This window comes from Oenanthe melanoleuca, chromosome 3, assembly GCF_029582105.1.
Source record: "Oenanthe melanoleuca isolate GR-GAL-2019-014 chromosome 3, OMel1.0, whole genome shotgun sequence".
In the NCBI taxonomy this organism is placed as follows: domain Eukaryota; kingdom Metazoa; phylum Chordata; class Aves; order Passeriformes; family Muscicapidae; genus Oenanthe; species Oenanthe melanoleuca.
Window position 1 is genome coordinate 51445402 of NC_079336.1, and position 13894 is coordinate 51459295.

At 37.2% G+C, this 13894-nt stretch overlaps 1 protein-coding gene across 1 annotated transcript in view; it reads left to right on the forward strand.

The window, feature by feature from the left end:
- LAMA2 (laminin subunit alpha 2) overlaps positions 1-13894 on the forward strand; it is a 330175-nt gene that overhangs the window by 107901 nt on the left and 208380 nt on the right. Inside the window, exons 5-6 of the mRNA XM_056488060.1 lie at positions 10449-10628; positions 12708-12797. Coding sequence (XP_056344035.1) covers positions 10449-10628; positions 12708-12797 — 270 coding nt within the window. The remainder of the gene's footprint in view (positions 1-10448; positions 10629-12707; positions 12798-13894) is intronic.

Below are 13894 nucleotides of genomic sequence, written 5' to 3' on the forward strand. Positions count from 1 at the left end.
AAATCTCAACAGGTCAGATTTACAATTGGAGAGGTATCAAAGTTTTATTGTATTCTACGACCAAATGTCCTATTTATTCTTTCTTTTAAAATCATTAGAAATGGTATTAAAGGAAATGAATGCTTACCATTCACAGGGATCCCATTTGGCTTTCGAAGCATTCATAGGTTTATGTTCCAAATGACATGACACAGGTTTTGCTAGAACTTTGAGTCCAACACTATACAATGACTGTAATGAACTTTTCCACACATGGATTTCCATCACAAAACCCAGAAAAGTTTTGTTAAAATTGCTCCAGTATAAAATTCTTCAGAGTTGTGGTTCAAAACAGGAATGTTGAATCAATGTAAAGCACATTACCACAGTTTATTTAATGATAACATTCAGGAGCAGATGTACTTGTTTACTGTTTGAACAGCTTAAATCCTCACATTCTCCCTCTTTTACATCAGCAGTTGTTTTTGGCAGCCGTATGCAACTGCTTACAGCTGTTAAAAGTTCTTGTGGATTTTCTTTCTACTGGTCACAATACTGAACTGGCAGTAATTTGTCTGTAATTCCACGGTGGACTCCACAGTGTATCTCATTCAGGAGGAAAGATTAGAGTAAAGTGCCACGAGTTTTTAGGATAATCATACAATGAATAAGGGAAATCATAAAATCTTGGTAGAAAAGTGGGGATGGGTGTTGTTTGGGTGAGTTTTTTAAAATATTGTTTACTTTGGCATACTTAGAAGCCTTTTATTTAAATCTGAGGATCAGAATGCTTTTGTTTATAATATCCAATAAAACATAACTTTACTTTTTTGTTATTTATTTGAAACTACTTGTCTCATTTATGATCAGATTCCAAAAAGATGTGTACTACTTTGAAAAGTAGCAAAGAAAATATGCACTTTTCTTTGTAACTGTAAGCTTCAGTGCTTTCTTAAAAAATAGCATTATTTGGATTTTAATATTACGCTGTTTGAGTAATTTTAGGGAATATGTTTAACAGACCTCTAGATTTTATTGTTTAAGCAAAGAGGTGACCGTGTTTAACTCGGTAATGCCTAGGTATTCCACCTCTGCTTGATCAGAACTCAGATCAGCACAATTTTCAGATAGAAAATTTTTTCTTTGCAGATAGAGTTGCCATTGGCATCAACACAAAATACCTTTTTGCTGTCTTAAGAGATGAAGTCTTACTTCTAAGTACACTTAGAAGAGCCAGTAGAGCACAAACCGTCATGGTTGTGGTACAGTATTCCAGGCCTTGCATCTCATAGACTGTTGCTTAAACCACATCTCGTTGCAATGTTTCCATTATGTAAGTGGAACATTTTCTTGTTACAACAAGAAAATAAAAGCTTGAAATTATATAAATATACTTTCAAGGTAATCAAATTGCTTATTATTCTGTGATTTATTAATAACCATTGCTCTGACAATGAGCAGTCTGTTTACAAGTATGCAAGATGATGTCTTTGACAAATTGTTTTTTGTCCGAAAATGACAAGCATGAGAATTTCAGGAGCCATAAAAAAAGCAGTGGCTTGAATAGGCAAGTGAAATTGGAAAGACAAAAATGACAAAAGCAAGTTAATCAAAACTGAAGCAATGAAGCCCTGTTTAGCTGAAGCTGTAGGGTATAGTTGTCAATGACACAATAGTATTTGCTAAACAGTTTGTTAAACTGACATTTGCCTGTATTCTTAGGGGGAATGAATTAGTTGAGATACAATCTGACATGCATAGCCCTTGACATTTTAGTGCAAGTTTAAGCATTGCATTTCAAGTAGCTCTTGCAATCATTTGTGAGGCACAGAAGGGAGTTGTGCTTTCACTTACTAAACCACTAATTTATTAAGATAGTGAGATGTTTATTAGAAATACAACAAAATTTGCCAAATATACCATTTCTTATATGCAATTATTATAAGTATGTACTTATGAAGAAAAATTGGATGCTGAGTTCTGGCATATACTTCCATCAACTATTTTAGTTGTGAAATCAGCTGTAATGATAGATTAGGTCTTGCACGAAGAAAACTCACAGAAATTTTGTCTTTAGGGATTAAATATAAGATACCAAGAGATTAATTAATCAGCAGTAATTTTCCATCTAATGCAAATGAGCTATTTGCAACAGATAATTAAAGGCAGTATTGGATAGGAGAATTATGAGAGCTACTGAATCACCTGTTGAAAAATTTATTTTCAGCATTGTTCATCTTCATACTGATGTGCTTGCATAACTTGAGAATGTAAATGCTGGGGTATTTTTCCCATTAGATCATTTTAATGCTGACATTTTTGTCATCTCCACTCCTGATTACCAAGTTGCAAGACCTTTTATGCAGGACAGGAACTTTTCTTTCCTGCATGCTGCTCTCAAAGATTAGGTTTTAGTGAGGCACTGATCTTTCTTGACAATAGTTTAGGGTCAGACCACTGCCTCAAACAAAGTGCTGAGGTTGAAGACCTCGGTCTTGATATCATGTACAAAATTACTACTGAGTACTTGAACAAAGGGAGTTCTTTACCACTACTAGCCAAAAATTATTGTAGGATGATGTTCCAAATCCATCCTTGCAACAAATTGCAGTAAGTAGCTTTGTCTTTTTGTGAAAGAATTAAGTCTTTCAGTTTATCATGAGAAAAGTGTATTGGTTAGTGGTGCTGTTTTCTTGAAAAGAAAGTGAGCATAAAAACTCCCTGCCACACAGCTGGAGTTTTTTATATCCTACAAACAGCTTGAGATTGATTGCACTCAAATTGCTTGGCAAAGTAATGGGCTTCAAATACCAAAGCTCTAAGTAGAAAAATATACCACTTGGATTCATACATGAGTATTTAAAATTTGTGTGAGAGCATGGTACATACTTAAAATTCTTTAAAACTTTGTTAAAGCATGTTAATTTTAAGTAACTCAGCAGTTGATAATATACATTAATGCCAAATGGCAGCATTTTTACTGTTGCATTAACAACAGAGGCAGCTAACTTGATGTATATTTGCATATCAGTTCATGCCAGAAACCTGCACAGGAGGAGAGGTGGAAAGAGTGGTTTTAGGTGCTCAGCCATGGTGGTGAAGCACAGTCTGGGCATAATCCTCAGCACTGGCTGCCACGACTGCCCCAGTACAGCAGCTCTGGCTGCAGATTTTAACCTCTGAGACTGTGACAGCTGTCTGGGACCTTGCTGAGGTTGAGGGAGAAAGAGGGAGTGTCACTGCCTGCAGAATGGGTGATGTGTTTGGGTATTTGTGTCACCAGGTAAAGGACTGCAGAAGGATGTCAGCAGACATCCAGTAGAGTGCACAGCATCAGAGGTGACAAAAGTGAGTAACTAAGTTTTATCTGGCACTCTGCAGCCTGAAGCCACAACTGTATGAAAAAGAGGCAGGAAGAATCTGTGCCTGTTGGTTCAGAAATGGAGACTCCCATGATGGTGAAGACTGCAAACTGGTGGCTTCTGACACCAGGAGAGGGGCCTCTTCTTTGCCTGCAGATGGGCAGCTACATGACAATTCATGCCTGGTAGCCCACAGTGGGCTGAGAGCTCTGTTCAATGAGATGTGAGCCAGCTGTGCCTCCATAATCCAGGAGCATTGGGAGGAAGCTGAATGAGAGCCAGCAAGGTGCCTTTGCAAGCAATGAAAGCCAGGAATATCCTGGACTACATTAGTCAGGCAGTCACCAGCAGGTTGAGGGAGGTGATGAGAACACACCTGAGGAGCTGAGTCCTGTTTGGGGCTCCCCAGTAATGGATAGATATATGCATGTTGAACAAAGTCCAGGAAATGTTTGGGAAGACAAATGAGGGCTTGGAGAGTCAGTCCTGTAAGTAGAGGCTGAGGGGACAGGTTTTTTTAGGCTTGAGAAGTCCCAGGGAGATTTTGTTAACATTTGAAAAGTATTTGGTGGGGTGCAGGATAATACTCTCTTATGTCCTGAAGACCCATTACAAGTAAAGTCTAAATAAGTCCTTGTTCACCAGTGTATGAGACTTGTCTGCTGCCAAAAATAGCAAAAAGTTTCTTAGACTGTCTGTCACTTCTTCATTGGCAGAAACCCAGTGAAATATGTTGTGAAATTCTAGTCATAGGTCTCATTGTCACCTGGCTGGAGCACATTGCAAGCCCTTTCAGGTGTCTTTGTTATAGAAGGTAAGATTGGATGGATCCAAGTATTTATTGTCCAGTATCCAGACCCAGCAGCTGAGAATGGTTGCCTTGATAATTAATACCATCTTTTAAAGGGTGTTGGGAAAATGTGACACTATAGGCATGACAGAAACAAGGAGCTGTTTAGGAATGACTCAGTGGCTTATAGAGAAGAGGCACTATGAATTTAATAATATAAAAAATTCAGCAGAAATAAAATGGTATGAGATCTCTGTGAACTAAAATTCAGCACCTAAACTGGAACAGCATTGCTTTAGTGTTGTATCAACAACTGCCCAGAGGAACTAAGCTGCTCTTGCTGAAGGAAGGGCTATTGTCAACCTTCTACAACCCTGTGGCAGACTCTCTAGGTGTCAAAACAAAATGTAGTGCAAAAAATTATATCTTAAAAACCTAAATGTTCTTGGTGCAGCTAGTAAAGGAACACATGGTTTAGTTGAAAACAGAATACAGAGCCTGGTGTGAATAATTAACTGTCAAATAATTATGCAATTACACACACATGCATGCATTTTAGAATGGTCCCAGAAAACATACAGCATGTTTAAAGCATAAACCAAGGAATGATAATAGATACCAAAATTAATTGGTATTGTTTGTAAATGGGCATCATATCTTTTCCTGCAAATGAGGCAAAGAGGTAAGAAAATAAGTTCCAGCAACTCAAATGTTAAACTGCAATAAAGATGTGAAAAAGTTTCTGAGTGACTGAATTGAAATAAACCTTTTTTCAGACACATCAGATTCAGGAAATCTGCCAGAGAATTGGTGGGCTGAGAGATGATCAAAGAGCGTTCAAGAAAGATAAGGTCATTGCTGAAAAACTAAATTAATGATTTGAATCGTTTTTTTCTGTAGAGACTGTCAAGAGGGCTTCTGCACTGGAAACATTATTTACAGGAGAGGAGTTGGAGAAACAATTGCAAACTAGGTTGTTAACTGAAGAGGTGCAGAAAAAATGGATAAATTGAATAGTGAAAGGGAACTCAAGGCTAAAATAGGTGAATTATAGCAGTTATTATTTAACTCCTCACTGTCAGAAATTCTCTGTAACTGACAAGCGTGGAGTGTCAAATGAAACACACTTTTCTTGGTAGCTTTGTTAGTCATCCAAGGAAACTACAGATCTGGAAGCCTGATACCCGTGCAAAGCTAATTAGTAATAAAGAAATGAAATTAAGAATAGAGCTGGTAGAAGGATACATTTCTTTGTTCCAATTTCAGAACTGGAAGCATTAAGTGAGTTTCAATCTAAAACCAGCAAAGGAAGGATCTCTTTCCCTACAACACGTAAATGAGATGAGAAAATCCTAATTAAGTGATAGTGCAGATATTGAGAGGTGCTTGGATTTAAGGTGAGACTGAGTTTATGGAAATCCTTTGAGGCTTACCGGATATATAGAAAGTATCTATAGCTCAGCAAATCCCTGAGGAAGTATTATGTATGCTTACCTTCATTTTACTGTTAGCATGCTGGCTTGGATGCTGCAAGGGGCAGAGCTGGATAGGTCTTTTGGTACTGGCATGGTTCAGAGATCCTAATGTACTTGAATGTCCTTTGAATATATTTGGTAGTGCCCCTGTTGTTCAGCATTCTTGCAGGCAATCAAAAAAATCAGAAAACTGTGTAATAGTAGCATTTGTTGATAATGCGAAATTTAAGATAATTCCTTCTATTAGCAGCTTATGATACTACATGAAAAGTGCTACATGAAAATGAGTGTTGCTAAAAGCAAAGCAAAGTAATACATGCAAGAAGAAAAAAAGAATTATGCATGTATGCTGATGGGCTAGTCTTAGACTAAATTCTCTTCAGAGTAGAGAACTTGTAACATCCTCCACAGTTCTCAGATAAGAAAAAGTTGATTTATCATCATACCGAATTTTAAAAATTAAAAGGTCTTGACTGCTCACAATTTTCAGAAATAAAATTAAAATATTTTCAATTAAATAATTGTGAATTCCAGGTTTAAAAGGAAAAAGAAAACAAACAGCCTCACCAGAGCCAGTTATTTTCATTGTTTTGGGTTTTTTTTTTAAGAAGCAAATTTCCTCACATTGGGACAAGTGTACATAGTGATGAAAAACATAACGGTTGAAAAAGGAGTAGAACTATAATATAGAAAAGGGCAACTGGTAGACATTAAACACTATGACTCAGATTCACACTGTGGCTCAGGAAGCCTTTAGACTGATTAGTCAGAGGAAATGATCATATTGTATTGGAGGGATCCGTGCCTAAATACTCTGTTTCTTATGCTCCTTCATAACCATTTCCTTCTGGCCTCTGTTGGAGATTCCTAAAGGTTCCATTTGTTGCAATAGTCATGGAAAAATGCACTGTTAAGAAAAAGTTTTCTTTAGTTGAAATCTGAGCATCTTTCATTTAGAATCTAAAATTATGATTACAGTCTTGGAGATGATAAATAAAAGTTGTGCATAAAACCTGAAAAAAAAATTGACATTGTTCCCTCATGAGGACTTGGATTATCCAAGTCATAGCAGCCCAGTGGGTGGATTAAGGTATTAATATTTTCCTGGAAGAGTCAGCTTTGGATCTTTGCTTTGGTGTAGAACTATGGAGTGGCTCATAATGCAGCATGTGCACAGCTAGCAGAGGCCATCAGCACCGTAGCTGATGTGGGGAAGGGGGACTAATCTTTACAGGACCTGTACATGAAGTGCTGTGATGGTCTTATATACGCATAGGCGTAGATGCTTAGTGAGGATTGTGCTCACTAGGACAGTTTTCGAGTCCAATTCAAAAATACTTGGAGGACAAGAGCCGTGATAAAGTCTTGACTGAAAATGTGCTATCCTGGGTACACTGTCTTAAAAACAGGTGCAAGATAGTGAAGGGAGATGAAAAGAGTAAGTGTGTTCTGGAAAAACTTAGTGGCGTCTCATTGGGAGAGTCATATTGAAAATACTGTAAATCTAAGTCTATTTAAGCTTCTTTAAATTAATATTCTTACTTTTTTTTTCTGATTAGTGACAGATGTTCCTAAAGTATTCTTAATTTTTTCCTTATTCTCTATTCAAGGAGGAGGAACATCTCGGTTGGACAGTTTTCAAGTTGATTCTAAATGTTTCTAGGAAGACATGAATGATTTCATCACAGATGTTTATAGGAGGAGAAATAATTTAGAGTAATTAATTTTGCCAGTGTAAAATTTTCACTTCAGATTCGTTGTGATAAAGCTATCCAGTTTTGAATTTTCTAGTCTCAGTGTCATTTTGCTGTACATACTTGAGCAACTGCAATATTTCACGCAGGACATAGTTGCATTTCAATAATTATATGAACTTAATTGTTTTAAAATGAAACTGTGAAACATTCAAAGCTTAAAAATAACATAAATGGAAGTCATCATCTTAATAGATTAGCCTTGCCAAATAGATGAACTGCTGGCAGATAGATCCTTTCAAAAATAGTGTGTATTCTAAAATGAAAATCTCTGTTTTTATTTTGTTGATTTACATTTTAGTTGTGTAAAACTACCATTCCAAGGAAGTGAGTTTTTTCCCCATCAGTGTCTGAAGACTAAATTTTTTTGTTTTAAAAGTAATCAAAAGGTATGACTCCTGATTGTCAACTGTGTCATTTGTGGTCAGACTGTCTGTGATTAATACTTTTAGCTCTCTGTGGGCACTTGCTTGTTTTGATACATTGGATTTCATCTGCATCTTTCTCTGTCCCACCCCCCAAAAGCTTTTTGTCTTTTTGAAGAGATATTCAGATTGCCATGCTGCTTATTACCACAGTTCTGTTCTTCTATCAGATTGAGCAAGGCACTACTTTAGATTTATTTCTTCATCTCTGGCATATCAAAGTTCAGTGTTTAGTATTCTATTGCTTAAACCATAACCCATGTATGTTTGCTGGCTGTATAAAAGAAATCTCTTGGATCCTGATTTCAAGGAAGGCAGTAATGGTGTGAAAAAATGCTCTGAAGAAATATATTTCCTTGTGCACAAGTAAATATTATGCAAAAAAGTCTTTAAGCATGTGTTTTTGCTAAAATTCACCTCCTTTTGGGAAGATCTGTCAATTTGCACTTGACTTTTTGCCAGCTTCTTCAGGCTGCTTTTGAAGTTTTCTCTCCACACATGTTCTCTTTCTTTTCACCAGGGACTTGAGCAGTTCTCTCTCTGGTCATGTGTTTTTGTCCTGTTTGTAGCCAGACATTTCTTACTCAGGACCTCCTCCTTTCTTCCTCTGGGGTTTTTATTATAATTTTTTCTTTGCACCATGACTTTTTCATAGCATATTATTCTGTTTGTTTCCAGCCGTGTCCTTTATTTACTTGTAGTCAGGAGCAGAGCTGAGTCAGAGCTCAGTGACTGCATTGTTACGATCTGAGTAGGAGGTGGTGGTGTCACCTGTTCCTGGAGATGATGGCAGAAACCCAGAGGTGCTGATTCATACACAGGCAAGATCGAATTGATGGCTGCTCCTGGCAGAGTGGTTCCCTGTGATTTGGTGTACTTGTAGTACAGTGGAGCACAATGCTGAATGAGGTTTAGGGTTTCCCTCTTGGTAGTAAAAATCCCAGTATTGCAGAATTGTTAGGGTTGGAAGGGATCCCTGAAGAGCATCTAGTCCAAGCCCTCTGCCAAGGCGCGGTTACCCAGAGCAGGTTACACAGGAATGCATCCAGGTGGGTTTTAAATGTCACTGGAGAGGGAGATGCTGTGACCTCCCTGAACAGCCTATTCCAGTGCTCTGCCAGTGTCAATGTGAAGAAGTTCTTCAATACTTAGGTGAAACTTCTTGTGTTCAGAGACATTGCTCCTTGTCCTGACACCACTGAAAAGAGCCTGGCACCATCCTTGACTCCTGCCTTTGAGATAAATAAGTGAGTTGATAGTATCACAAAGGCAATGCAAGAGAGGAGTTGTTCAGTAAGTCTATCCAGCACCTCCAAAACCTCCAGGAAACAAGAGCTGCTGCTTTCGTGGGAGCAGTAGATTTATAGTCTCTTTCCTCAGTGTGAGGCAGCCACTGCTGAGTGAGTGCCAGGTGGTGTTTGGAGTGCAGCTGTTTGCCTAAACCAGCAGTGATATGACCATGTTCAATGACAGAAAATGGCTGTGTGGCCTGACCTCTCACTAAGATCACTGAGGTATGAGGCAACACATGTTCATTGCAAAGAATAAGTAATTCTCTTACTCATTCCAGTGTTCTGCACATTTGGCTTAGCATCTGAACATTCTTTCAGTGTACCAGCCTGTAATAAAAATGCCCCAATTAAAATTTAACACTTGAGAATACAGGAAAATTAATGGTTTCTTTCCTCTCTCCCTCTAGGTGCTCATTAACAGTATTTTGCTATACTTGACATGCTTCTTCTTGTAGGCCTTTTCCAAGAACAGTTCTGTAGCAGCCCATCTGCTTTATTTAGTAGATTCAGAGCTAATGTGTGCCATGATCAGCTACCAAGACAGGAAGGGAACAAGACGTCTTGTTTTTGTTGCCTTGCCCTTGATGCTCCAGTTGAGGTCGGAGAGTCTCTGTGAAGGAGTCACAGAGCTGACCTAGAAGATTTCTAGACTTTAGGACAGGCAGAGAAAGGGACAGGTAATCTTTACAGAAACCACAGTGCAGGCAGAAAGTGGTAGTGTCTTTGGCAAAACAAATGCTAAACAAAGTTCTCAGAAGTGATAAAGACTTTCCTCAGGGACCAGGTGAAAACAGTTGCAACCCAGGAAATTGTTTTACCTTGCTGAGAACAAGATTCAAAGGAGATGTGTAAAGAGACAGTGGGAAAGGAGAGGTGCTTATGAATGCTGATTTTGTCTCATCTAGCCATTGTAGTTTTCAGTATTTCAGAAGTTCAAAAACCTTTTGATGATGATCGCTCTAAGAGGTGCAAACTGACCCCTGTTGAATTCTGAATCCCATTCCAAGTATGCATTCCCTTAACTCAAAATTTCTGAACCCATTTGGGTGTATGATTGTTTTCAGACTAGGGGAGGAGAAGTAAATTGCCTGCAGCATGGACACTGTTCTAGGGCCTGGGTACACATATGCAGTTTGTGTTGCAGTCTTGGTACTGATGACTTTCCTTGCTCTAAATGTTTTTATTATAAAGACTCTTCATTAGCTGATGTCTGTGGACACATGGAATATTTTGGGGGAAATCTACTTTCTAAGGAAATAAGTTATTCTGCATGTACAAATGCATTAAAACAATACATGTAATGATATTTATTGGCCTAATCATGAAAACATTGATGTAATATAATTCCTTACTGCTTTAATAATTTTTCAGATTCACACTTCTCTAATTAATGGACGACCTAGTGCTGATGATCCGTCACGTGAATTACTGGAGTTCACCTCTGCTCGCTTTATTCGCCTGAGATTCCAGAGAATACGGACACTAAATGCTGATTTAATGATGTTTGCACACAAAGATCCAGCTGAAATTGATCCCATTGTTACAAGGAGGGTAAGTTCTGGCAAGGCAGTAGAAAGGCACGTGTAGAAGTTGTCTTACACTTGTAAGTGCTGTACCTGGCTTTGTTTGCCATAGGGAATTTTGGGACATGATGATTACCTGTTCTTATCTTTCAAAATCCTGATGTTGGAGAATTCCCTGTGCACTCTATTTTGTTATCTTTTCTAGAGCAGAATTAACAATTTTGCCTTTTCTGCATAATGGTGTTATTAACATAAACACCCAGATCCTTTGGCTGCAAACATTTGAATGTAGGTATTTGGCAAGTATTTGCTGTTAGCATCTCTTGCCTTTTCTGCTCCTTTTGCTCCTTAAATACCTTGAACATTCCCTTTGAGTAGAATTTCTAATTTTACTATATGTAGTAATAGAGTCTGAATGCAACACTTTTAACATTTTCATATGAGGAATGGATACAGCATTTAAACTTGCACCATACCCATACTCTGTTCTTCTCCACTGTGCCTTATGTGTGCATACCCCTGTCTCTTCTTTCTGCAGCCTTTACTTTCTTTCTAAGCCATATCTACCTGTTATCCTGCTGATCAAATGTTGTATATTATTCTTGTTTTCCTCTGATTTTTCTACAAAGCATTCTCAAAATCTGGTTTGGGGGATATATAATATTACTTTTTAAAATTTTTTTTAATCACTTTGTCATCCTGTTGGTCATTATATTTTAGTGGTAACCTAAACTTCCCAAAACAAAAATAAGTCCTGTTATGAAGGGGGGAACATATCATTATTCTTGACTTTAGTTAATATCATTTGTCAGTGATGGCTAAGTGATAAGAAAATTTGCTTCTTTTGTTCCTCATTTCTGATTTCCATTTCCTTGACTAAACAGAGAGTGCTGGCTATTTCTGAAAGTTTGGAACAAGCCATTTTGTTTTGAATAACAAACCCAGAATCCTTTCCAGTTGAGTGCAGTTATTGGAACCTCCCTAACCATGAATACTGTGTGTTTATGTAAGTGGACACTTAGTAATCTGATTCTAAGTGAATAGAAATACAAAGTTGAATTATCACTTGAAAAATTGCTCTAAACTCATGAAAAGTGAGTGCAGGATGATACACTGATTTCTCAAACTAACAAAGAATTGTTCTCAAACTAACAAAGAATTGTAACTTCTGTGTGGCATCTCTCCATAATGCTGTCCCCAAGGGTTGAGGAGCAACTGAAACTTGCCACCCTTGTCAGGAAACAAAGGGTAGCCACAAATTATACATTTTCTTTGTATTGGAAGTTTAACTAGGAGTGATAAGGGTTCTCATTTTTGTTTGATATATTTATTCATGATCTGGTAAAGAGGTTGAACATTGTGATAGCAAAATTTGCAAATGGCATATGTTTTGTTTGATTAGCCAGCTATGAGCATGTTGCAGGACCCTTGCCGAAACAGAAGACAATGAATGAGATTCACTTTTCACAGGCTTTCTAATATAAGGTTATGAACATCTTTCTGTCCTTCTTTCTGCTTAGGGCTCTTAATCCTTACCAAAGAAAAAAGAGAAATGGTCAAGTGGCAGAAAAACAGGTCAAAGGTGCTTAAATCTCAGTAATAAAGACCGTTTCATGATCATTCAAAAGGCCAATAGTGAAAAACAGTTCTTCTTTCCACAGTTCAGTGAATGTCAAAATTAGATTCAGCTAAGGTGAACAAAGGTGTTTCATAGTTTTTTTTTTCTAGCTTTTCTCCTCTTCCCCTCATCATGCCTTTTCCTTTTCATATTTTTCTGAAGAGAATAAATTCTATAACATTTGACTTTTCATTATCCAGGGTGCATATAGCCTTTTCCTATTCTCATGTTTTTGTATGCTGTGTATAAATTGACATGGCTTTTGTGACTTCAAACAAATGGAACTGTGCCAATTTACACCCTTTCTTTCACTCAGCCTGATTCTGTTGATCAAGACACGGCTTGGATTACACTGTCTGCTATATTTGTAATAGATCAAAAAAGAAATAAAACAGGACCTGACAGTTTTGTCACAAGAAATGAATTCTGCAGTTTGACACCTGCATTTTAGAATCCACTTAGCAATTCAATTTCTGTTTTGTCTTACAGTATTACTATTCTATAAAAGACATCTCCGTTGGAGGCATGTGTATATGTTCAGGCCATGCAAAGGCTTGTCCACTGGATCCAATGACCAACGTATGTATTTTTTTTTAATGTGCCTTACTTATAGGGTGGAACATGAGGAAAAAAAAAAACAAAAAAACAAACCCTGACATTGATATTCTTCAGAGTTCTGTGAATTTATGTTTGTTTTTCACCTAGAAGGACAGTCAGAAGCTGTGCCAGAATGAAACAGTGCTAGCAGCCAGAATAATAAACATTCATACAGTGTCAGCAGAGGCTTTCCTGAAATGAAAGAATAGGTTTCAGATAATTCATATTGGAAGTTTCCTAGGAAAAACAGAAATCTGGGTTACACTGTGTAGCTGTGAAAATGAGTGCTAACAGTCAGTCTTTCTTTTCCTTCTTGATATTAATCAAGACGTTTCCTAAATGATTGTCAAATATTTAATTTATGCTTGCAAACACATGATGACTCTAAAATGGTGCATTCATTGGCTATGTAGGAAGTATCAATTGAATGATCAGTTAAGCTAATCTAGAAAATCATGAGCTGTTTGTAATATCTTTCATATTTTAACTCTCTTTTTTTGCACATGACCAATACAATAAAGAAAACCTAGTGTAATTAATATTGAAATATGATTTGTTACTGATTGTCCAACTCTATGCACCCATTATCACTAATACTGAATTTCTTTTTTAATAATATTACGTGCCCCAGTGTGGGATCTCTTCATGTACTATTCACTTAAGTAGGAGCTTTATAGGATTAAACTGAAAATCATGCTTGTATGTGGCATTAAGCCATTATGTAGGAAATAATTTAAAGAAATTACAAAATCTTATACAGAATACATTTAGAGTTCTAAGCAATTTCTATAGGTCCTTGTAAAAATTGAGCAAACTCCTTAATTTAACCCTTCTGAGAATTTTCTGTAATGATATGTACAGCAAGTGTTGAACTGTTGTTTCAGATATCCTTAGTGATGAAACTGCAGCATTGTCTCTGTGCCATCTGTTAGAATCAGGCCTGCCTCAGAAAATAAGTGCTGCTACTGAGATTAATACATATTTCAGATAATTTGGCTACTAGATAAAATAAAGTCATTTTGACAAGCATGATGTCCTGTTTTGCAGGATGTCAAATACGTATTTGTTTTCTGACAAGT